At 42.3% G+C, this 25,682-nt stretch overlaps 1 protein-coding gene across 17 annotated transcripts in view; it reads left to right on the forward strand.

The window, feature by feature from the left end:
- Positions 1-25,682, forward strand: part of NRXN3 (neurexin 3) — a 1,430,678-nt gene that overhangs the window by 625,754 nt on the left and 779,242 nt on the right. For all 17 annotated transcript variants that reach the window (XM_044437223.1, XM_044437237.1, XM_044437228.1 and 14 more), the window contains 4 exons: positions 18,784-18,903; positions 23,042-23,423; positions 23,820-24,010; positions 25,383-25,556. In XM_044437223.1, the coding sequence (XP_044293158.1) occupies positions 18,784-18,903; positions 23,042-23,423; positions 23,820-24,010; positions 25,383-25,556 (867 nt within the window). The remainder of the gene's footprint in view (positions 1-18,783; positions 18,904-23,041; positions 23,424-23,819; positions 24,011-25,382; positions 25,557-25,682) is intronic.

Below are 25,682 nucleotides of genomic sequence, written 5' to 3' on the forward strand. Positions count from 1 at the left end.
TTGTGCATTTTGAGAGTGTTCTGCAGTTTTAAAGTGCACATTTTGCAGCTATGAATGCAGGGTTGGTAATCTGTGGATGTTTATGGACACTCCTGTTTAGGGTTGTGACGGAGCTCTGTGCAATCTGTCCCTCCAGCGTTTGCAGACCTCTTCCAATGCTTGGCCCAGTCTTAGAAAGTGAGCCAAACTTAGATGAAGTCCACAAACACTTGCAAAACCTCAGCTGTGCAACCAGAAACCTTCCACATCATGTACCATGTTGTGTGCAGCACACACAACGGCTGCTGAGTGTGACATGGAAAGGGGGCACAGCTTTTCCAGCATTTTGGCAGGACTAGATTCCTGGGAAACGCCACACAAATTCTGAGCACACTCTCCAGGAGGTCAGACTCATGGCCACAACAAAACAGTCCGAAATCCAGGGAGCTGAGCCTAGGGTGAGCCAAAAGATCCCCACTCCCAAAACAGATTCCTCACACATACCTACTCCTGTTTGTGTTTAATCCTGCTTAATCCAAATCAATGTACTTACCTTATATGCATTTAAGTTTTGCATGAAATGGTCATAGACTGTTTTTTGCACATTTATGGCACTTGTCCCCCTGCCGTTTAATGTTTTTCTGCTCACACTTCACATCTCAGGGAAAGAGGCCTCTTGAAAACAGGCCAAAACAACTCTTTTAGTCTTTAGCATGCTACTGTACATCTCCCCCATTGCAACAACGTATCACAACTTTCTCTCTGAAAGTTGCATGTTTACAATTTCCTGTGTTTGTCAGAATATTACAGTGATACCCTGCTTCCGTCTAGTTTACCTCACACTCCTGATTTAACTTTATTTGTAAGGAAAGTCTAACAGCAGATTGTGTCGGTTGTGTACATTGAATAGGTTACAAAATGTCACTTTCTTAGAGGATTTCAGTGAAAGGTTAGAGAGGCATTTGTCAAGAATTGGTGGCCTGTTTTAGGGAATGCTTTTGGAAGCACGGGAGAAAAGAAAACGTGGCTTGGTCAAAGCTTATTCGCAGAACACCTGAGCACTGGGCAACCGTGGGAGAAGCTTTTGCAAAAGCAGTGCAGGCTCTGGCAACTTGTTCCTGCTTGTATGAGAAGGTTTGGCTTGGAGGGACTTCGCAGAACTCTGGATGCAGCATGCAGCGATCAGGTGCACATGGCCAGCAGGGTGACTTTGCAGTTCCCCTGTGCTGCCATGTCCTCAGTATGAATCAGCGGTGTATGTGTGCATGTGCAGGAGAGAGGGAGAGGAGGAGGAGGAGGGGGGAGGAGGAGGAGAGTTGTGTGGCTATTTAGTTTGTTCTGGCTGAGGATGGGAGAGAAATCTGTTCAGTTTTCCTCTAACACCATGTTTTAGGACTAACACATGGATTGGAACACAGCCAACTGTGTGTGTGTGTGTGTGTGTGTGTGTGTGAGAGAGAGAGAGAGAGAGAGAGAGAGAGAGACAGACAGACAGACAGACAGACAGACAGACAGACTAACTTTTGCAGTGGGATTTTGCAATGGAAGGATGTATGTTTGGATGTATTCAGAGAAACATGCACTAAAATACACATACATTTCCATGTGAAATTTATCTTTAAAAAAGCAAAGATTAGAACAAACTAAAGATTGCAGCTGGGTGTGGGAGGCTCTATAAGTTTAGGGTTGAACTGACCTTAAGACTGGAAAAAAGAGAAACAGAGAGAAACTAAAATAGACGGATTTGTCTACCCCTACTTTTGCTCCTACCCACTTTGCTCTGTATAGGTTTGCACTTAGTTTGGGGCAGTGATCCTTTATTTTACCCTAATTCTCCTGCCTTCCATGGAACCTAAAGTCAAAACAGGTAAAAAGTTGAAGATTTCATCCTTTCCTGCACAGGGTTTGCTGTTCTAGAATCTGTGGAAATGGGTACATTTGTGGGGAATGGTTACTGTGCTTTTGCATGAGACCACTGCCAGGCTGTGCGTTTCTTCTTGACTCCCCAGCAGACACTGTTGTGAAAAACAAAGCCAGGTCATTCCTGCTTGATGATGTTCTTTCGCTGTAATGCATCCTACATTTGAATTTCAAATAAGTCCACGGCATTTGCCTTGCATTGCTTTTTGTCCTTTCCTGTCTCTCAACTGCACATTGGTCCTTCAGTGTGTCACTGCTGATTTCACGTCTTTGCCTGTGTGGATCTCCCAGCTGAGGTTTACCTGGCCCGGCTGGGACTGTGTTCTGAAGGTGCCCAACAGGTAATGTTGGACAAGGCCTCATGCTGGGGTTTCAGGAAGAGCAGGCCTTGGGAAAGGGGCTCATGAGAGAAGAACAAGTACTCTTGGGAGAACCCCGTGCTCTACGTGGGGCTGGCCTTAAAGACGGTCCAGATACTTCAATTGGTCAAGAATAGAGCTGCCAGGTTATTAACGGGGACTGGCAGATACTCAGTTTACACTGGCTGCCAATTGAAGCCCAGGCCCAGTTTAAGGTAATGACCTATAAATTCCTAAACAGCTTGGGTCCTGGATACCTGCCTGCTCACCCCTTGGGATCTGAGGCAGAGATCCTTCTCCGGGAGCCCTCTTTGAAGGAAATTGGGAGGGTAGCTACTCAGAGAAGGGCCTTTTCAGCAGTGGCGCTCCGACTTTGGAACATGCTCCCCAGAGAGGTTCACCTGACACTGTTGCTTTATTCTTTTCGGTGTCAGGCGAAAAACTTTTTATTTTCCCAACATTTTAATATTTAATTGGTTTTATCTTTGATTTTATCATTAATGGTTAGATGCAGTGTGTCGTTTCTTTGGTATGTTTTTCCCTGTTTTTTTTTCTTTGTAAGCCATCCAGTGACTGTGATATTGGACAGCATATAAAAACTTTAAATAAAATAAATAATAAATAAAGCTGCTCCAGAAATGGAGGTGATCTTAAGAGGGAGGCTGAGGGGTTACCATCCATCACAGTGCTCTTCCACGTTTCTGCAGCTGAATTATACTTCTGGCAGTGAGGTTCCAGGCAGCCTCTGTGACCAAGGACACAGTCTTATGTGAGTTCAGGCAGAAGAACTCCTCACAAGCACACAGCATTCCCCAGGAAGTGAAAGTTGCTTTTTGGCTGCCGGTATGCAAGCCTTGATTTAGATAAAGCAATCATGAAGTTGCCAAACTTTCAAGGAGCCAGGTCAGAATATGGATTTGGCAATGTTTTTTAAAACAGTATCTCGAAACCGGGCATCCTCTCTTCATTCTAAATATTTCTTGTTCAGTTAAGATTTTAATCTGAGCCAGAGCAGATGTTGTATTCCCAACATACCTCACTAAGTGGTTGTGGCAGGTTTTCTTTGGTTGAGAATAATAGGCATTTCTAAAAGAGGGCATTCAGAAATGCACAGTTTTCCCCAATAGGCTAAAGCATGAAAATCCAAATTTTAGGAGAAAGGAACATGTGTGCAAGTTTGTACTTGTGCAAGCTTGCGCTTTCAAATGTGAAGACCAGTTCAGGAAATTGCAAACACTTTTACACGCTGCAGCTTGAATTGTCTGGCATTTAATTTCAGATTTATTTAACAATGGCCCTCAGCTTTTGCAATTTGCACAAATATGTTAAAATTCATGTTAAAAATTGCAAAGATTTTGGAGAAGAGTCCAGAATTTTGCACAAAAAGAATACTCCACAGCAGAGGCTGAAGAGAATGGCATATAAAAATCTCTTTGTATGTGCTTTAAAGTGTATAGTAGCACTTTTTCCAGCAAATTTTGTATATATTTGCATGCAATTCTGAGGAATAAAAATGGCTTCCAAATTCACAGAATCCAAGTGACTCTGAAGATCCCAGTGCATTGTGGTCAAATCCATATAAAGCCAATGCCATTGAAATCTCTTCCAGATTTCTCTGACATCCCTACTTGTGAGTGAATAGTAAAGTGAGCTTCATAACTGATGAGTCCATGTCTTGCCTTGCTTGATTTCAGAGAATGGTGTGAAGGTCTCTCATGTAATGTAACTGCTGAAACTAAGCAAGTCACAGTTAGCATATAGACAGACAACCTTTCTGGGCATCCTGGTGAATACCACTCACCCAGTGTCATTTTGTGTGCCTTCATTCAGAAGTCATGCTGTGTTCAGTGTATAGGGTTGCCCTTCCTTGGAGGAAGGGTGGGGCATAGCATTTAATGCACAGAAGGAGAAATGCCATGTAATTCACTGTACTGAATATTCTTAGGGATATTGATGTAGTTGGCATTGGCGATTGAGAACTTGAGAAATAGCTCTAAGGTCCTTAAGCATAAATTGACAGGGTCTCTGAATTTTGTTTCATGTGACAAATGCTTTGTTAGCATAAGGGTATGTTGACTGCTGTGCTCAGTTCACATCATAACATGTCATGCTTGGTGGTGGTAACTATGACTGGGGATGTACTGAAATGGGGAAACCTGGCTTGTTTGAGCTCTGTTGATTTTCAGCCCACTGATGATTGGAAGTGAGCCAAGTTGAGGAAGGGTTCGCGGACTTCTGTCTCTAAGATGGACTCAACTTTTGCATTCCTTCTTAACTACTAATTAAAGTTGCATATATAAGTAGATGAACACCACATGTCTCTAGTGCAATTTGTGTAGAACTGGGCGATTTGCACAAATTAGCCAGTTCTGCACAAATTACACTAACGCCATGTGGTTTGGGGGTACTTATTTGCACACATTTAATTAGCAGTTAAAAAGGAATGCACACATTACAATCTGTCTTTCAGAGCTGGCTTGGCTCACACCTCAGTGAGTCAGCACTGGTGCACTGCTAGCAAACCAGTTCAGGGGACCAAATCGTGAAAACTGGACAAATTTTAATCCCATGACAGGTTCTTCACACATCTCTGTCAATGGCCTTTGTTTGCAAGATAAGGATCAAATCTATAGGAAACTCCTCTTTTGCTTAGTGTTTGAGCATCAGGATGCAGTACAAAAACCACCCTCTTAGCACTTTAATAGGTAAAACCTATCAAAAAGGGTTAGGCAGGGCAATTAACAAAAGGATTAGCCAGCAGCAGCAGCAGCAGCAGGAAATGAGTCAATAAATTAGAGCACAATTAATATGCCTGGCACTTTACAGTCCTCCTTAAAAAAACATGCTCAATGACTAAGGGGTCTCATATATTTTTTCAGGGTCTATGGCTGGAGTGCAATAACAGCAGATGTGAAGCTATTCCAGAGAATCTGAATGTGCTAAGATTCCTCACTTCATTGGAGCAATTTTACTGCATTTAAAACACACATGCACATACACACACACATTGAGAGCATGCAACTTTGAGATTTTTTTAAAAAACCAAATGATGTGTATGAAACCATAACTACCCACGCCTGAGCTTGGATTTCTTAACTCAAAAGTCTGGGTTCTAATCCCTGCATGTTCAACCGTTTTAGTGTTGGCAGCTTTTTCTTCTCCTAGGCTCCTAATCTTCATTCTCACAGGTGAGCAAAACACAGTCTTGTCTATGCTGGAAACCTACTTAATTTGACCAGTCCACATATTGCTTCATTCTTATTAGGAATGTGCCAAAATTAGCAAATTTCATATTCAGGAACTTATTTTAAAAAAATGGGCAAGAGAGCTAAACTGACAGACTCATCTATGCTTTGTGATGATTGCCTTGTTACCAGCATAAATCACTTCAGAAGGTAATTAAAAAGTACATGGCTGCTAATAGCTGTCAGCCATGATGGCTGTGTGCAGGTTTCTAAATATCATTCCCTGACAAAACAAGAAGAGGAGAGGGCAATTTTCTTCAAGCCCTGCTTGCAGGTATCTTCAATGGGCATCTCACTGGCCACTGTGGGAAGGAGGATGTGGGACTCTGGTCCAACTTGGCAGGGCTAATTGTATTTTTTACAGTCTATGGAAAATGAGATAGATATGCCATAGTTTGTGTGTTTCTTTATAGCTTTAGCTCTGCTTCCCCACCTATATTAGTCTTTAGGATCCCAAGGCTGAGCTTGCCAGTGTCAACTGCATTGTAATAAGATAGAAAATTCTCATTTTCCCCCCACCGTCCTTTTGACTCCTGAGGGAAATCACTCTTGTAAACACATCCAGAAAGGCAAAACTGGCAGGCATTGTGCATTATCCACTATGCAAAGCTGTAGCTGGCACAGTGCAATATGTCATGATGTATCACTCTTTAAGAGAGTCTGAGCCCTTCGGGACATTTCCCAAGCTTGAAGACAGGAAATGGTGAATGAATCATATGGCCTTCCCACAGCCTGGCCAAGCCAAGTCAACCTTCCCTTAACCAGCGTCCTGTTTTCTGAGACCCAGTCCAGCCAAACTCTTTAGAAACCCTGCCATACTGCTAGAAGGCTTGCCCTTCTGTGCCAGGTAATGATTTACTGTTGAAAGTGCCTAATTTTCACTGGGTTGGCGACCTGGATTTGTGTCAGGGACCACAAGCAACAGGAACAGCAATAAAACAGACTTTCAAGATTGCTTTTAAGAGGGTGCTGACATGTAGCAGCCTGCTCAGCATTTCTGGGATAAGTCCGCCTGTCCAGTCACCCCCATTCAAGGCGCACAAATGGAGCTCATGTTCAGACCTCTCCAGTTCCACATCGGATGGTCTGACCCGAGGGGGCAAGGCCAGCGCACATGAAGATGTGTGGGCAGGAACAGGATGCATCATCCCATCCCTGTACACACAATGAACTTCATGTGTTGAAGCGAAAATCCAGGAGGACTTTCCTTTTTTAAAATTAATATCACTGTTGTTGTGGGTGTTGTTATTATTATTAATGATGGACTAGGGGTTGCAGCCCTCCCAGCCCAGTGGTTAATCTGGCCACGACGATAGTGTTAATGCAGCAGCTGCCCTGTCAATACCCTGCCCTTTTACCTTTCCAGTCCTTATGCACCTTACGCTTGCTTCAGAGAGAAGCTAGCAAGAGTTCCCACCAGGGATGGCATGGTAGACTTTGCAGTGCAGGAGCTCATACTGAGCATTCATATGGGTGCACAGCCCTCCCTACAAAGAACAGCAATGGACTGTGTAGCACTCAGCATCTTAGGGTAAGCAAGCCTGCAATTCTCTGTCTAGTTGCAAGGAAGGAGCCTCCACTGGATTCAGCAGTAATTACTTCTGCTACATAGATTCAACTTTCAAATGCACTGAACTGTAACTGAAGATCTTTGACCAGCCGCAGTGCAACCTTTGGCTTTTTATTCAAACTGCAAATAATCTTACAAAGCAATGTTCTCTTTCAAAGCGCCAGTGTGACTTAGGAGCATCACTGAAGGCAATGGGTAGCCAGGTCTGGCTAGAAGGTTTGCCTCATTTTACAGCTTTCTGTTGGTGAATGCTTCACAAACTATGGCCAAAGTGGGAAGCCACACTGTCACCTCATTTCCTTGCCAGTTCTCTTGGTGCTCTGGATGAGAGCGTCATGATTGCTCCTGGAAGACTGCTGTGATCCCCTGTGATTCCCCATCACCGGTTCCCATTTCCCCTTTGCCCATCCAAAGGGAAAGAGGTGTGTGCTTTTCCTTCAAGCAGACACCCAGCTGAGCAGCGATAAGCCAGGCTGAGTCTACAACAGGCAGCAAAGCTGAATGGAAAAGGAGCATGCTGAAGTGGTGGAGTAACTTGTACCCATTCAGAGTGCAGGGAGGGGGGCATAATTCTCTAATGTCAAGACTCATTTCAAGCAAGATGATGTTCAGGCTGAGTCTTAGCAGCCTGCCAGAACTGACTTAGCTGCTGGGAACTGTAAGTGTGCACAAGTAGCTTCTGCCTTACCGAGCACAGAACCAGGATGGAGAGCATCTCACCCAATTCCTTCAGGAGGTGGAGAAATTTTTCCAATGATTTCTTGGAGGTCACACTTCTTTATTAGTGGCGGAGGGATTTTTCCTTGTTCTGTTTGCTGCTGTTGCTCAGGAGGTAGCAAAACAAGAACATTTAGTTTGTCTGAGCTTGATGGATTTCCTTCCTGCTTCCATGGAAGCACACCAAGTAGGGGCTTTTTTCACACTTCCATCTTTAAGACAGTGGTTTGCTCCTCCTTTTTAACTTCTAATTAATGTGACAAATAAGGCCCTGAAAACCATGTGGCTGCACATGGTAATGTAATACTACATTCAGTAGTAGATGCAGCAGAAATGATGCTACAGTCACATGGTTTTTAATACTTATTTGTGGAAATGGCATCAACAGTTTATAAAAAGTGCAAATCACAATCCATAAGGAAATCTGCAAGAAAGCTGAATTTGCACCATAGTGAGTCAGCACCAGCAGAAGGTTAACAAATCAGAATGGGGGGTGTCATTAAAATCCAATGGATTTTCCTGCTCTCATTGGATTCCTTGTCCATGCTTGGTGATAGCAGCTGGGGAAGGGCAAATGTGATGTTCAGTCTGCTTGCTGAATCTGTCTGAATTTTTCTTCAAAGGTTGGTTCACCTTGCTTGAGTTCCCAAATGCAAACATATTTTCTCCTGATTGGGAAAAATGTGTATTTTTCGAAGTGAGCATTTCCACTAATTTGTGTGTGCATTTTCCCTATAGGCTAAAGCATGAAAATGTGGATTTTCCAGAGATGTGCATTTGTGCAAGCATACATTTTCAAACATAAGCACAATTTCAGGAAATTGCCAAATGAAACAAATTTCCCAAAACTGAGCTTCCATTTGTATTGATGTTAGTAGTTGAAAATGGGATGAACAAAATTCTTATGCATCTCTGGTAACAGCCTTAATAGTGTTGGTATCCTAGCCACCATATTCCCTGCACTTTTGGTGGTATTATTTGGTGGCTAATATGGTCCAATGTGACTTCACTAAACAACAACAACAACATCTTCTTTACTGCCATATGTCATGAGTCAGTCCTTTCCCGTCCTGTTTCCAAGCAGATCAGGACAAAAGGCTTCTAAATAAAGTCTGCATTATGTTAAAACTTGCCAGCTAGCCTGGCCTTGTGATACAAAAGAAGCTTATGTTAGTAGTCATTTACAAAAGCCACCAGCAAAGTTAGAATTTATTTATTATTTATTTATTTAAAACATTTCTATGCTGTCCCCATCGCAACAAAGCCTTGGGGCAGCTCACAAAGAATGCTAGTTATTAGGAAAATGCAGCCAGAAGATAACATGTTTATTCCAAACTCTCCCCCACTCCCAAACAAAAAGAATTGGCTCCACCAATCAGTGGTAACATCTGATACTGTTCAGTTGGTCTGCACTTTTGGTGTGATGTCGTATGATTGGACTAATACTGTTAAGTCTGATCCCTTCTGCTTTGCCTGTTCCACACAGTTTACCATAGAACCTGACAAGGACTGGGTCTCACCAGCCTCCTTATCTTTGGGTTTGCTGGCCTTGAGCATTTTGGCTAAGAATTCTGAGCCCTCTTCTTCCAGTTCTGATTCAGAGGCAACCATCTTGGAAGGATGTGTTTTAGGAGAAGTGGACTTAGTCCCTTCACCATAAATGCAGAGCATCCTTTCTGCTAGGCACTTAGAAATTTCTTTTTAAAGTATTCCTCTATTTTTATTAGTTGTAAACTTCCCTTTCTGTCAAACAAAGCCATATGCTTTGTGTTACCTACAGTGTGTGAAACAGTGATACACACTGAATTACTAATGTCCACCTAGGTTGCATCTTTGTCATGTGTCAAAGTGGGTTATTGACAGTGGCTTAAGATGAAGAGGAGGAACAAGAAGACAAGCAGATTTTAGATTCAGTGTATGCTGTGAGCTTGGCAGTAATTGTTATACAGAAGACTGGGAGTTGGTACCGGTCTCTGAAATTACATCCACCTGTCCACAAACCTCTCATCCCCCATCTGAGCTGTTATTAGAGCATGACATTTTCCCATCAAGTGCAATTTGATAGTTCTCAGTACTTGACGATTTGTTCAAGAATATACTGGAGGGATGGTGTTTCTCTGGCCTGAACATCTGGACAATTTTTAAAGTAAATATTACAAACAGAGAATCTAACACTGTAACAAGTATTATGGCATGGACGTGCTACTGTTAAAAGTCGTATGCTTATAAAACATAAAATTAAATAGGCTCTTTACTGTTCACTGATGTAATTTAGGCAATCATTTCCATTCCTTTCTTCATTATGAATTCTCTAAGGGTGCTTTCAGTTAAATTTTAAAACACAACACATTCTGTCCCCTAAGGACTGGCAGCTTAAAATGTCTGATGTGCCTTCCCTCTCTGTTGAAAGAGACTATTAAATACATTGTACCATTGGAAGCAGCACTAAAAATATGAAAAATTAAGGGTTGATTCATACAGCTTTTCTGTCCACAATCAAATGTTTTTTTTCCCTCAATTGTTTCATGGTAAATATCCACGAACAATCCTGTTATGTAGATGTCACCAAGATGTATTTGAATCATGGCCATTGAAAGCATATATTATTTTTCTTCTTTATTTCCATCTGAATACATTTCAAAGATTAGAATGCACTTTGGTATCTATTGCAAAGTCTGAAAATGTAACCTTGGCCAAATTGGGTTGGAGAATTTCACTGCAAGATTCACTGCAAAATGAGGCTAACATTAGACCAGCTCAGATGTTGCCTTGAGCTCACAGGGATTTAACTGGGGGTGGGCGCAGGGGGTAGGGCTGTACATTCTGCCCTGCACCTATGTCTACAGGTACTGTCCCCTCTGTCTCTAACGTAGAATCATCAAATGGTAGAGTTGGAAGGGACAATGAAGGCCATCGAGTCCAACACCAAGGACACCACATTACATCATCCCACTCAGATGGCTGTCCAGTTTCTTTTTGAATGTCTCTAGTGTGGGAGAGCCCACCACCTCTCTAGGCAGCTGGTTCCACTGCTGTATTTCTCTGACAATGAGGAAGCTTTTTCCGATGTCCAGCCTAAATCTGGGTTTTCACAACTTGAATTGATTATTCTGTGTCCTACACTCTGGCATCAGCAAGAAGAGATCTTGACCTTCCTTTTTGTGGCAGACTTTGTGGTATTTATAGAGGTAGATCATGTTCCCCCCTCACTCTTCTCTTTTCAAGGATGAACATGCCCAGTTCTCTCAGTCTCTCTTCATAGGGCAGTGCTGATCAGCAAAGTCTAAAGGAATGTTCTATCCATGTTCACTTGGATCTCAGTAGACTTCTGTGCTCTTAGGGACCCTGCTTTATCCATTTCCCTAATCTGGTGAAGAGTTCAACTTGAATTCCAGTTAACCTGGGTAGAACATCCCTTCAGACTTCCCTAATCAGTCAGGGACCGAAGGACATCAGGGGTTACACATTGACACTTGTGGCAACAGGGCACAAGACCCCCATGCACAGCCCCATCTCCTTACATAGTTGAACTCTTCTCAGATTTGGAAGTTGCATGAGCAGCATCACCAACTTGGAGGCTTACAGTGAGTTACTGCAATGCCACTTGGACAGGACTGAAGTCTCAAAGATGTGATACTTGTGTCAGTCTACTAATAACCAATATTAGATATTCTGGTCTGCAAACCCGACTGGCATGTGGAGGGCATCACTTGCCAAAAGAAAAGTAAATGAAAATTAAAGCAGATTTCATCCAAACATCCATAAACTGGAAGAGATGCATATGAAAATGTGGATAGAGTTTTCTACTGCATTTTCGCCAAGAAATTCTTTAACTGATGGAGGAAGATGGTGGAACAAATTTTGCTTCAAGAATGCAAACTTTGTAGAAAACAAAACAGATTCATCCATCCCTAAGTATGGGTGTAGCTTAAGAACTCCTGATGTGAAATCAATAAGGAAACAATAATAACAATTATCATAATATTATGTGTTAATATAATATTAACACATTATTAATATATAATATTATGTGTTGTTGTGCCAGCCCTGAAGTTAGTGGGCTTTTCAAAGTGCTATTGCTTGCCTGTGAAACCCTGTGTAGCATTGGACTCAAATATGTGAAAGAGGACCTGCTTCCATAATAACCTGCACATGTACTGGAGTCCTTTTCACATGCTCTTTATTCAAGGCTGGTAACCAAATAAAGAACCTTCTCCATGGTGGCACTCTATTCAGGGAACTTCCTTCCCAGGAAGGCTTGCTTGCTATTCCATGTTTTCTTTTCCGTCCTAGGTAGCTAGGTAAATACATCCCTTATTCTTCCGGGCTTTTTAGAGAGCAAACCACTGGATAGTGCCCTCAACAATCATAAGCTTTTTATGAGCATCCTGTGCAAGGCAAGAGAAGTGGCAGAGGTAGCATCACCTCCCTAGTCTCTTGCCCTGTATTTTTGGCTAGAGAAACCTTTCCTTGCCCTGATTAGCAAAGTCATTTCTGGAGTGCGGGGAAGGAGTAGGAGGTTTGTACAGGCTTAGGATAGTTCATACCCTGACCTCTTCCATCCTTTTCCCTCCGCTCCCAACCCAATGCCTCTCTGAGGTTGAATTTCCAACCTCAGAAAGTTAGCTGACATGTTTTTCCACAGTAGCTGCCACCAGGAGAAGGCCAGACCTTATTTTCCAGGTCTGGACCTATATTTTTATCTGTGGCCTTCAAGCTGGGGATATGAAATGACCTAGGCCTCAGATGCTGTCTAGAGGTCAAAGAATGCCCCCCTTGATGCATTATTTTAACATGCTGTAAAACTTCTTTTATTTTGAGTTTTGTATTTTATCTTGTAAATCACTCCAACATCTTTGCTGAAGTGCAGTTTATAAATCTGGCTAATGCAAATAAAAGTAGTTAACTTCCAGAATGTCGCTTTGCTAGTCATACAAATAAGACATTGGAATGTAATAACCCTAGTTACATTCCGGGTAACCCCTGCAAACCTCCAGATTACAAGTTCACACTGTAGACAAGGTGTTTCACTTTTTTTGGCTGGACTGCAAGAACCAGGTTTGATGCAACACACTGAAAGTAGTAGAGAATCGTGTACTCAGTCTTGGCTGTTATATAATATTGCAACGAGTCCCCTTGAAGGAAGGCCTGTGAAAGACCACAAAGGTAAGGAAAATAAGAACAGGTGTTAAGAGGCGGAACTGAAATGCCTTTTGTGATCTGCCATGAACCACCAGAACTTTGTTGGTAAGGAACGTTTAGAACCTGCATATGAGCAAAACGTGTGTGTGTGTGTGTGTGTGCGCGCGCGCGCGCGTGCACGCACAAGCGCATGTGCATTTGTGTGTTTATGCAAGCCACTTTGGCTGTGACTTAACAGACTGGCAATATACTGTGGATAATTTTTGTAGTACAATGCTCCTCAAGGAACCATGTTTACAATGCCTGTACTCAGTCACAGTGATCCCTTCATTGACATAATGGGGTTAACTGTGTTAAATGACAGGGGTTAACTGTGACGCCTGTGGGTGGATGTGCGTGTGCACGCTTCCAGCATTCCCTCGCCAGCTGGATAGGGAATGCTAGGAGATGTGGGACTTCTTTCTATCTAAATATGCATAGGATTTCACCCTGAATTGGCATAGTGGTTTCTACTTTCCCTTCCAGTGAACCCATAGGAGAACTCTTACACATCTAGAGAGGAAAAGAATGGAGGGCTTGTGACTCCAACCACTCAGCATGAGCAGCTTGAAATCATATTACATTGGCTGGCCTTGTCTTTGTCCCTTGCCCTGAGCCTTCAGGATAGGATAGTCTACAAACCTAACTCCGCTAACTTCTTTTGGTTTTCTCAGGGTTTTGGTGAGGCCCATGACATGCTGTCCTTATCCAGCCTAGTTTGGGTCTAGGATGACTGCTCAGGGACATGTGCCTTACTGTCTGCCTAGCAAACAAGGGCTTGCTAACTGTGATCCATGACCGTCAGCATCACTTAAAAAAAAAAAAAAAGCATTTAGGGTACTTTGGTTTAGATCACAGCTGTTTTATATCTTTATGTGAGTGGCTATGAAAGATGTCATCAAGTAACAGAATGACACTGAATCACCGCCTTCTGAGGCAGGCTGCTCCTTTGTGAAAAAGCTCATGCAATCTGAAAGTTATTCCTAACGGCTAGCGAAAATATCTTTCCTGTCATTATTCTAGGATTTCCAGCTGCTCTGACCTACAACTCCCACAACCCTTCACTGTTGGCTGTACTGGCAAGGGCTGATGGGGATTGTAGGCTGAAGCATCTGGGGTCTACAATTTGCCTGCCCCTGCTTCAGAGCAACACAAAAGAGATTTTGTCCGTGGTGTATGTGATAGCCATTCAGGCATTGGAAGATGTGCATCACATTGCCTCATAATCATCTCTCCAGCTTAAGCATTCCCAGCTCCTTCAACCTTTCTTCATGAGACTAGGATCTCCAGGCCCCTTGCCACCTTTGTCACCCTCCTCCGGACAGTTTCCGGCTTGTCAATTCCTTCCTTGTTCTACTCATTGAAGAAACTTTCCAGCAATGGCACACCTCTTTTTTCCCCTATAGCTGTCACCAAGACTCCACAGCTGTCTTTGCAGGCTCTTTGCCTTATCATTTGAGGGTACTCTCCTTAACATTACTTGGCACATAAGCAGATGGATCACCAGAGCATATAAATGTGTAACCATGCTATTGTTTCTTGAAAACCAACATGGCCCCTTGGGATCAACATATTGTGCAGCTTATACTTCTCTTTAGCCTGATTTTTATCTGTTCCTTCGAGTTGCTCTCTGCAGGGTCAGTGGTCTTCTCCCAATGTATATTTGTTCTTGCTTTCAGGGGAGCTCAGAGACACTCTGGCCTCAGACTTTGTTCAACACTACCTTTGCTGAGGGCAGTCTACTGCTTGCTTCTGTCTGGTTGGACACGGGAATCATGCCCAACCAATCTAAGAGACCACATCAAGAAAGAACGTAATATTGCCATCGTAGAGACATCCGCTTTTCCCACGACAGCAACAATATCAGTGTTCTAGCACCTGACTGGTTAATCTCTGGCTAAGGCATAATTCCTTTCCTTCTGTATTCTGCTATAAGCTCATCTTCCTACTTCTTATTTATACTCAGAAAAATGAAATAATGAATAACAACAACAGAAAGTGTTTAAGAACCAGCTGCCATCTGATCAAAAACATTTTAAAATAGAAAGTGTCTTTGGCAGTTCAGCTTCTAGGGAGCCTGCTGTTGCTTTCTTCCCTTTTCCCTCCTTTCCCTCCCCTCTCTTCATTCCTTAATGCCAAGCCCCTACCTATAGATGTCTTGGGGAAGCAGCTTAATGATGTGGTCTTTAAAAATTATTTTTGGACCGTCCACCTGCACTTGCAGGAGCTGCTGCCTATTCCATTACACTTTGTTGCCATGGCAACGTTTGTGATGTAACACCGAGAAAGGTGATGTTGAGCAGGAACTTACAGCAGGTGATCACAGATGAAAAACAACTCTTTTCTTGCCGCAGATGTCTCCAAGTTGCAAAAACAACAGCCAATAGAGCAAAACAGAACAACAAAGGCTGATGATAAAGAAGAAAGAAGTGATGAATAAATCTAAAATGATTTAAAATCATCTCCTTGAAAGCATATTCTACAAATAGCTGAAAAACCTTTGAAGATGGAATAATCCCTCTCTCTTCTTTTGCATCCCGGGGTGATTTAAAAAAAAAAACCCTGTACTTCTTTTGTTTTGAATACAGTTACACTTGAGAAAATGTGGCAATGCTAATAACGTATTTATCCCTACTGCCGCCTCAGTATCTTGGAGTGCAAAACTCCAATCCTTCATCTAACAGCTAGTAGTTGGATAACTGAGGCCATGAAAGAAAGATTCAGGGGTTGTGTGGTTGCCACAACTTTGCGAGTGCTCATTGATAAGCTATTTATTTATTTTCTTGAATGCTATCCTGCTGCTGTGCATCAAAGTCGGACTACCCACTCGGCACACAGTTTTGTGTCTCATCTGAAAGGCAGAGCTGGCCGAACACAGCAGAATCTTTAAAAACTCCATTTGCAAAAGACACCTTCTCTCTGTAAATGGATATATACTCCAAATATATACTCTAAATTCAAGGTGTTGGTGATGACCTATAAAGCCCTAAACGGCTTGGGTCCTGGCTACCTGAAGGAGCGCTTACGTCCATATACGCCCCCCCCCCCGCCTGAGATCTGCGGGAGAGGCCCTTCTCCGGGAACCCTCCGTGAAGGAAATTAAGAGGGTGAGTACCCAGAGGAGGGCTTTCTCTGCGGTGGCACCCAAACTATGGAATGCGCTCCCCTGAGAGGTCCTCCTGGCGCCGTCGTTATTTGTTTTTCGGCGCCAGGCGAAGACCTTTTTATTGAAACGTCATTTTAATTGCTAATATTATTTGCTTAATTCTTCGGCCAGGGCGACTTATTTTATAATGTTAATGTGTTTTATATTTTTAGTGTTTTATATTTTAACTGTTGTTTTGTAAGCCACCCCGAGGCTTCGGCGAATGGGGCAGCATAGAAATTTTTTAAATAAATAAATAAATGCTCCACAGCTATTGTAATGTTGTGAGCCACCCTGAGGCTTTGTTGCGATGGGGCGGCATAGAAATGTTTTAAATAAACAAACAAACAAATAAATAAATAAATCTGCCATACTGCAAATATTCCACATCTTCATTTTGGCCAGCTATGCACCATTGTGAAATATGTGGAGAATATGGCCATCTATGGCTATTCATCATGATGACTGCCAGCAGTTGAAGAAGCATACTTTTCAGTACCAGTTGGTAGGAAACATGGTAGCCTGCCATGCCCATTTAACTGGCCTGCCCCACAGGTTACCAGCCTGTATCCAGCCTGCCTTGCCCATTTAACTGGCCCACCTCACAGGTTTTGCACTCGCTGGGCATGTGCCTTGCTTGCAAGGAGGTTTTTTTGGACTTGCTCGGAGAAAATGATCTTGCGGCACCTCAGCCCGTGCACTCCCCTGTCCCCACCTCACCTTGCCCCATCCCTACACCTGCCCACGCCCCCCCATACCAGCACCACCTTGGTGGCCTGCGCCCACCACTGGCTCCTGTCAAGTGACCCCATTGAAGAAGCTTGAGGACTTCTTTGGCATCATGAAAGTGACCATGAATCCCCTGTGTGAAACTGAACTTAAAATTTGCTGTGAGACCGATATGTTTTTTCACAGTGAAGGCAACCAAACTCTGCTCTTATTCATTCTAATTGAAGTATTCCCCACGTTCCCACTGACTTCAGAATATGAGCACATTTTTATTCATTTGTCTCTGAAAGTTGATATCCATTCATAACCATAACCATGCAGCCTTTTTTACAAAATGCATTAACATCAGTAAAACAATAATAAATGTTTTGAAAACCACACAACACATAATGGAATGATCTCTACACCTCCCTACACCTTTTGCTGTAAATTTTAACTAGAAGGTCATTTTGAACTGTCCAACTGGGTGCTTTGGGAGAAGAGAGAAGGAGGTTGCAGCTTGTATCCTGACTTATGTAGTCTCCCTCCATCCCCACCCCAAAATATCCCCTTTACCTTCCCCAACCTCAGAGAGGCAGCTGGCATAGGTGTTCCTGCACCTGCTGCAAGAGCTGAGGGAGTGCAGATTCCAAACTCCAAGATGGACCAGTGTTTTGGAGGTAGAAACTGGGAATCCAAAATATTCTATGCCCCCCAGCCAACATCTAGAGACCACAAGATAGCTCTTCCCAGATAACTTAATTTACTTATAAATCTATAAATCTATCATTCCTTTCATCCCAGGATGCTTTCATGCCAAATGGTTTGTTTTCATTGATTGGGAATGGAGTGCCACAACTGAAATGGAAGATTCTGAAGATACCCTTGTCAAGCCTATTATCTCCTCCACTTTTGGCTGTCTAGTCTAATTGAGACACACAATGTCAGAAAATTATCCATCTTGAACTAGCTCTTGGCATTTGGTTGGCAGTGTTATCCCACCTGCCTTTTGGGACAAGAATGACACTTTACTTGGAGCCACCATTGAAATGAAATTCACTGCCAAGTTGTGTTACCGCTTTATGTTTGAATCTACACTTTCCTCTAGATTACTTGTAGCTACTTCTGCTTCCTCTCTTCCTCTTTCTCTTTAACCTCTGTTGATGCTCTTTGAGCATTGTGTACTTCATTTACAGCTATGTGATTTGGAGTGTTTTATGCACACCTTGAACTATGCTTTTTTACTTTATTACAAGTGACCTTTGTTCTGCAATGGCTCTCAATTCTAAGCAATTGACATTTATTGGGAATGGAGAGCCACAAAGAGTTGCATGTCTGGCTTTGCCTTCTGGAGCATTGTCTACCAGAGGAGCTGTTCTTGATATTTTGTTCCATGGAAAGAAAAGCTCCTAAAAAGTCCTGATTGACACAGGAAAGGGAGGCGTATGAAATTGTGATCATATCTGTATTCAGGTATAAAGATACTGCTGGGATTTCTATGGGCTGGTTTAAGCTTGCCCTTGGTTGGAGACATGTTTTCTGAAAGCAGTCTGGTGTGTATGATCATGAGGAGCAGTAGAAAAGTCAGTTAACCCAACCTGTAATGGAAATGTTATTTCAATTGCCTCCACACCTAGCCAGTGTAAAGAACCTTTAGCACTTCACTGAAATTTGTTGATATGAAGTACAATGAAACATTTTGTCTTTCCCTTAAGCTATATGTGTCTTCCAGTCTGAGAAAAGAAAGGCATATTTTAGAGAGAAGCAAAGAATGAACTCCATTCAGTTTCAATTGGACAATGTTTTTGTGATTCAAGCAGTTACTATTTCATTCACTTCCTATAAATAAGCTTCTGCATCATCACACCAAGGTGATTTTGGTGACTTGTCCAGCCAGGCAAGTTTTGCTATGCTATGGATCTGGATTAAACACGTGCTTGTACTTATCACTGTCTCCAGGTAAAGGACCAGAGACCCTTTATGCTGGGCAGAAACTCAATGACAATGAGTGGCACACTGTCCGGGTGGTGCGTCGGGGAAAGAGTCTCAAGCTGACAGTGGATGATGATGTTGCTGAAGGTGAGTCGATGCATCTTCTCCAATTTCTAGTTTTGACATACATAAAGTGTTTCAGTTCAGGTTGTTTCCTATGCTTAATGTTGAGGCTTTTCCCTGTTATTCTGGTAAATAGGACAGCATCCCAAGTCCAAACATGCACACGTATCGCCACACCAGTGGAGCAGGTGGGGCAGTGGTGGCCCATGCCTGCTCTGCTGTTTTCAAAATATAACGCACAACATAAAGTTGGAATTGTGTGAGTCATTTCCAAAACTGAGAGGAAAGGTGGTATGAAGGACCTAAATCATACATAAAGTCTGTGATAGGATGTGCCAACTTGACACTGAAGAACAAGGTCATCAACATCTCTATCAAGCCAAAGTCTCCAATTAATTCCAAGAACACAAAGAAAAGCAAAGAGAAGAGGAGAGTGTGAGAGATTACCAAGCTTTTCTGCTTATGTTCGTAATCATCCATTGATGTGGAGGGTGAAGGAGAAGCAATGCAGCCACTGGCAACTTCCTTTGATAGCAGCACTTCATTCCTTTGCCATTCAGACTTCTCAATAATATCTTATAATCCTCTGTGACCTTTCTTGAGTTAGGAAAGGGGTGTGGGATGCTGCAACAACTGGATCATACTCTAAATAAGGAATTTTCTGTCATCCTGAAAAGATCTGGAAGGTTAACTTTCAAGAATCTGGAGTTGAGTTTATGAAGATGCCATGCATTCTATTGGCCTTGAGGAAGGACTAAAAGAATGTCATGCAGAGAGAGTTGGACATGGAAATCCAACTCTCACATGCATGCGTGTGTTGTTCTGTGAATAGACATAGGATACCAAATTTTTGGAATACCAAATTTTTGAGCTGTTCAATATGTTATAGAGAACATATCTCCCAAGAAGATGAATTAGGGGGAGGTAGGCAAGGTGCGAGGAAGAACTGCTAACAAAAATATACATGTTCCTGTATTCAAGCCCTGAATTTACAGCAGCTGACTGCACAATCCTATGGTTGTTTACTAGCACCAGGTGTGCATGTTTAGGATTCCTGCCTTAACACCTGGTTAGGTCTGTTTGTAAGTCTCTCCATCTGTGAGGAATGCAGTTTGGAGAGACAGTCGCTTGATGGCACACACTGCATTAACAGGACAGCGAAGCCTCAGCATGCAGAAAAGAAAATGTGTGTGCATGCGCTGGTGTGGAGGGAGAAGCCAATTCATAGCCCATTGTTGACAGCTCTAACTTCGTAAACCCAAATGTGAATTCCTAAGCCATAGTGAATTTCTCTTATTTGTTAGGACGTACAATATATATTAGTGCATATGGAATAGAAATAAATATGCCTATGACCTGTGATGGAGACCAGCTATACAAGCAGTAGTTGATATATGAACAGACCTGTGTGCACATATGCGTATGCAAATGAGTGTGTGTGTGTACGTACACATGAGAAATGCATAGCTTTATAAATATATGTTTGTGTGAACATGGTAGAAGTGATTTAATTAGAGTCTTTTTCTGGAAGGAAATAATTAAGGGCCTGCACAGGGACATGCCATGCCCAAGTGAAGAGGTAATTTGTTGTTTGAAGTTAACGAGGCTGTTTTATCCATTGCCTTCTTCCTCCTTACCCCCTGCCACGTCGCTGAGCAGAACTGAATGATAACCAAAATAACATCAGACATTAGGGTGAAGCCATTTCTCCTTGTGCAAAGCAGCAGGATGGCTCACGAGCACATTATCATTTTTATGATTGTGTCCACATTTTTGTTCCCCCTCTCCTTTCTCTCCTGATCCCCTCACCCTTGACAATTTAATTGGCAATCTTCGGGCAGGGAAACAGGGCAATCTGATACTGAAGTGTGTCTGAATAGTTGCATGTGGAAGACCCAATTTGGGTAAGGTGATAAATTTGCTAGTGCTTAGAAACAGAGTGAGTTCGAAGGGGTCTCCCAGGCCATCTAGTCTGACCCCAGCTCCAGCCAGCTTCACTCATGACATGCCTACTATGTGCATGTCCAGCCTATCCTTGAACATCCTCACCAATGGGGCTTCAGTTGTAAGATTAAACTGGTGCCACTGAACACTCAGTCTCATTCATTCATATCCCACCCTTCTTCCAAGTTGCACAGACTGGGTACTTCATTTTACTTCATACCCATTTTACTGGGTACTTCATTCATTCATTTTACTTCATTAGGCCAAGGGCATCCTGTGAGTGGAGATTTGAACTTGGAACTCATTAGCTCAATCCACCTTCTAGTAAGATGATGATGATGATGATGATGATGATGATAGCTTTTTTCCTCCCATCTTAAGAAGGGTGTGTATTCCACTGCTTTCCCAAAGTCTTGCATCTCAGATGTGTTAATATCTTAGAATCCAGTTGTGGTGTTCACTTCCTCCATCAGGTGAGAGGGGAGGATGAGCCATGGAAGCCTGGGGGAAAGATAGGGTCATTCTCAGTACCACTAAGACATCCACAGGATCCGGTACCCCAGAGTTTCTTTTTATCTTTACATTACTGAAAAAAATAATTGTACTGGCCTGAATCTGTCTGTCAGGTTGTAGGGACAAACTAAAAGAGACAGGTATCTCAGGTTTAAGGTTTTGAGCAGTATATCCTGTTATGACCTTTCACAACTGGTTCCCTCCAGATGTTTTGAACTGCAGAACCCATTGGCCTCAGCCAGCATGGTCAATGATCAGGAATGCTGGGACCTGTATTTCAAACATCAGGAGGGTGACAGGAATGCTGGAAATCCTGGGACCTATAGCATTCAGCTGGGAATGCAGGAACCAATAGCATTCAGAAATGCTGGGGCTTATAGTACAAACATCTGGAGGGTGCCAGGTTTGGTAAGAATGTCTAATTACAACACATTTTCAATCTGTATGACAAAGTATCTATGGTCTAATGCAGGGGTATCAAGCCTTCTTCAGCCCAGGAGCCAACTTTAATTTCACGATTCTCTCAGGGGTCACATTCCAGAGATGGGCTGGGACAAAGGCAAGAAGGGTCAGCACAAACAATACCAGTGTACTTTGTTTGACACTTATGACCCAAGAATAAGCCTTAGGAGAGTCATCCCAGCTTTGTTGAAAGTAGCTTGTGCAAAAGCAAGAAAACCACTAAACATCAGTATTTGGAAGAAAGGAGATGGGGCCGGGGAAGGCAGCATGGCCATGAGAGCACCATGGAGGACAAAATTGCATTCCAGATATGACCCATGTGCCTGCGGTTCGGCATCCTGGTCTATAGAATTCTTTGACCATATTGTCATCTTAGTTTTTCCATGCATGATCTTAGGCTTATTTCTTATTTAATGTTCTTAAAATGTAAGGGATGCTATTGTTAAATCCTGATAGCAACACATAGCATATACCGTGATGCATCAGTTTAGTGAGTCGTAGATTATGACAGCAAAACCTACACTAAGATTTACCAATGCTTCTTAAGTGCATGCATTTTGTAAAGGATGTAGAGATGGTATTGATGATTCATTGGAACTGATGTAAATGCTGATGTACTTTTGCTTTGTGCAATGGGACATTCATCCTATGGCCATGTTAATTTATAACTTTGATTTTGTATGTTTATTCAAAATAGTGACACTCTCATTCTGGTCGTTACTGTGAGTGATGCCAGATAATAAATGGAATGCTGATGAGATTACTGGATCTTTGAAGCTTTCTTGAGTCATGCCTCTTCCACTTGGCTTGCACTGAACTACAACTGGTACCTTTCCCATCCAGTTTGCACTGTAAGGAAGAGGTTTCGCCTCCAGTTTCCTGAAACTTGGGACTTCCATTCATTTTCCAAAACTCTTTTCACAAGAGTAAAGGAAAGACTGATCACTGGCAAAACTAACAGCCATGCTTAAATTCCAACACTTTTCCTCCACATAAGGGAGGGGAATGTGGCCAAAATTCTGCAATGCTTTATTTACCTCTTCTGGACTAGAGGGCAAATCTGGTGTGGCTTCTTTCCTCCATTGCTTTGTAGTGCCTTTGATGAGTCTATTTAAAGGAATTCACTGAAAGTATCTGTTCTAGTAACAAAAAGCAAAAAGATGGCATTGCCTTGGGGGTAAAATTATTGTTGCTCCTATTAGGTGCAGAACTTTAATCAGCTTCATTGTCTTCTGATCCACAGGCACAATGGTTGGTGACCACACCCGCTTGGAGTTCCACAACATTGAGACTGGGATAATGACAGAGAAGCGTTACATCTCTGTCATTCCCTCCAGCTTCATTGGCCACCTCCAGAGTCTCATGTTCAATGGTCTTCTCTACATTGACTTATGCAAGAATGGTGACATTGACTACTGTGAACTGAAAGCCCGGTTTGGTCTTCGTAACATTATTGCTGATCCTGTCACCTTCAAGACCAAAAGTAGCTACCTGAGCTTAGCAACCTTGCAGGCTTACACTTCCATGCACCTCTTCTTCCAGTTCAAAACAACCTCTGCTGATGGCTTCATCCTTTTCAACAGTGGGGATGGAAATGATTTCATTGCAGTAGAGCTGGTAAAAGGGTGAGTGCGATTTTACATTCACTCTCGGAGTTTATAAGGTTGGTCAGTCCATGCGTCCAAACATTGATTTGCTACTCTAGCTTTATATTTCCAGTTTTCTTGAGAAAGTATCTTGAGTACCATAGAAACAATGAGTTGTATTCAATATAACTTTAACCTAAGCCTCATTCATTTTAGTGGCTTGACTCTAGGTAGATCAGCACTGCATACAGCCCAATAACGTCACATGTTCTGCTCCTAACCAGCCTGCTTATTATGTTCTGTGTCCATAAACAGCTCATTAGAACAACTTGCTATTCCATTTTATTAGACTTTAGAATGAAATGTTTCCATTATTTGGTATTTTCTCTGTCTTGGCCAGTTACCCATTTTCATGCTAAGCTTTCTTTTGAGCAGGTATATACATTATGTGTTTGATCTTGGAAATGGACCTAATGTCATCAAGGGCAATAGTGACAGACCATTGAATGACAACCAGTGGCATAATGTAGTCATCACTCGAGATAACAGCAACACCCATAGCCTAAAAGTGGATACCAGGATTGTAACTCAGGTTATCAATGGGGCCAAAAACCTTGACCTTAAGGGTAAGTAACTGAATATCAGTGATCAATTTAGGGTTGATCCACCTGTGGAAGCTTCTCACCTCATGTCCTCTCCAGGTTCAGTCTTTGTCATAAGAAGTTATAGAATGTCATAGGTAGCAGCTCTGGGAAAGACCTCCTCTCCTGAGACCTTGATGCCAGATGGCGTAGACACTACTGCGCTAAGGATTTTCATACATTTGTATTTATTTTATTTAAAAGATTTATAAGCCACAATTTATATATCTGTAATTGTCCAATTAAAAGTATTATTTTTGTTTATATTGGATAATACAAAAAATAAATTTCTGAATGTATGTGTGCAATGGTCACTTCATATAAAGAACTTCCCAAAATGAATAAAGAAACTGGTCATGACCAAACAATCAACTTGACATTTGGGGTAGATAAATCTATAAAATTCAGTTCTACTCAGTTTCTCATTTTCCCTGCATTAACTTGTTCTATCCCATTTATGCATCAGAAAGTATGCATTTTGTAAGTTCACTTTAAATTCCAAACCCAGTTCTTTTCTTACCCAGTCGTGCCTGTAACACGGTGAACATTGGTCCAGGATTATACTACTGCAGAGCAGAAGTTATGGATTCTGTGACTGACTGTACCACCCCCACCCCCAGGGATAATAGAACATGTGCATGTGCACACACATGCAAAGAATCTAAGAATGTGTCAGTCAGTCAATTTCCAGTGTATGCCACTTTCACCCAAAAGGCCATTCTGCCCCATTTCCGCATTGACATTTCCCTATTTTGAAAGCAAAATTTGCACTGAAATATGTAAAATTTGCATTAAACACACATTTCAGGCTTAGAAGCCTATGGAACCTAGAGGATAGCTAGAGGGTCCTGGGGATTTTTTGGATTCCCAGCCATGGATCTGGGAATTCTCAGCTGCATTCCTTCCCCTGCCCCCACTCACAGCTGTGAACACCCCATAAACTCTGAAGAGTTGTTTGTTGGAGAGCATTGCGGCACATGGTTCTCATACTGCACAAAACAAGCTACTGCAATTATTGAATATGTGGAGAAGTTTGTCTCTATAGATAAAGGAGAAAAGCTTGTATTTGCTGTACATAAATGCAGACATGTGCTCCAAGGTGTTGTCTTGATTCTCATTTTGCATTTTCTTTCTTTGATATCTACTTTAAGTAAAATAGCTCTCTGTTTCTATAATTGACTGTTGTTTATACTGCATAGTGTTCTTTACTCTTAGCATCTTTTTACTGTTAGTATAATCTGCCTTCTTAAAGAGATAAATCTTGCAAAGTATAATGCAAAACACACTATATATCTGAAAGGCACAGCTATTTGACTTGCTTTGTATTTTCCTTACCCTGTTGCCTGTTTCCCTCCAGGTGATCTTTATATTGCTGGCCTGGCTCAAGGAATGTACAGCAACCTGCCAAAGTTGGTGGCATCCCGTGATGGCTTTCAGGGCTGCCTAGCATCAGTGGACTTGAACGGGCGCCTGCCAGATCTAATTAATGATGCTCTACACCGCAGTGGGCAGATTGAACGAGGATGTGAAGGTATAGCCTACCTACAGTGCAGTTCCTTCTCACACAGTTCTCCCTTACTCCTTCCTGTCCTTTGCATCATTGCACATTTCCTTCATAGAGCATCTGGCTGGTTCACTCCTGTTGTGACATTCCCCC

The sequence above is a fragment of the Varanus komodoensis genome, unplaced genomic scaffold (assembly GCF_004798865.1).
Source record: "Varanus komodoensis strain SLA01 unplaced genomic scaffold, ASM479886v1 scaffold3, whole genome shotgun sequence".
In the NCBI taxonomy this organism is placed as follows: domain Eukaryota; kingdom Metazoa; phylum Chordata; class Lepidosauria; order Squamata; family Varanidae; genus Varanus; species Varanus komodoensis.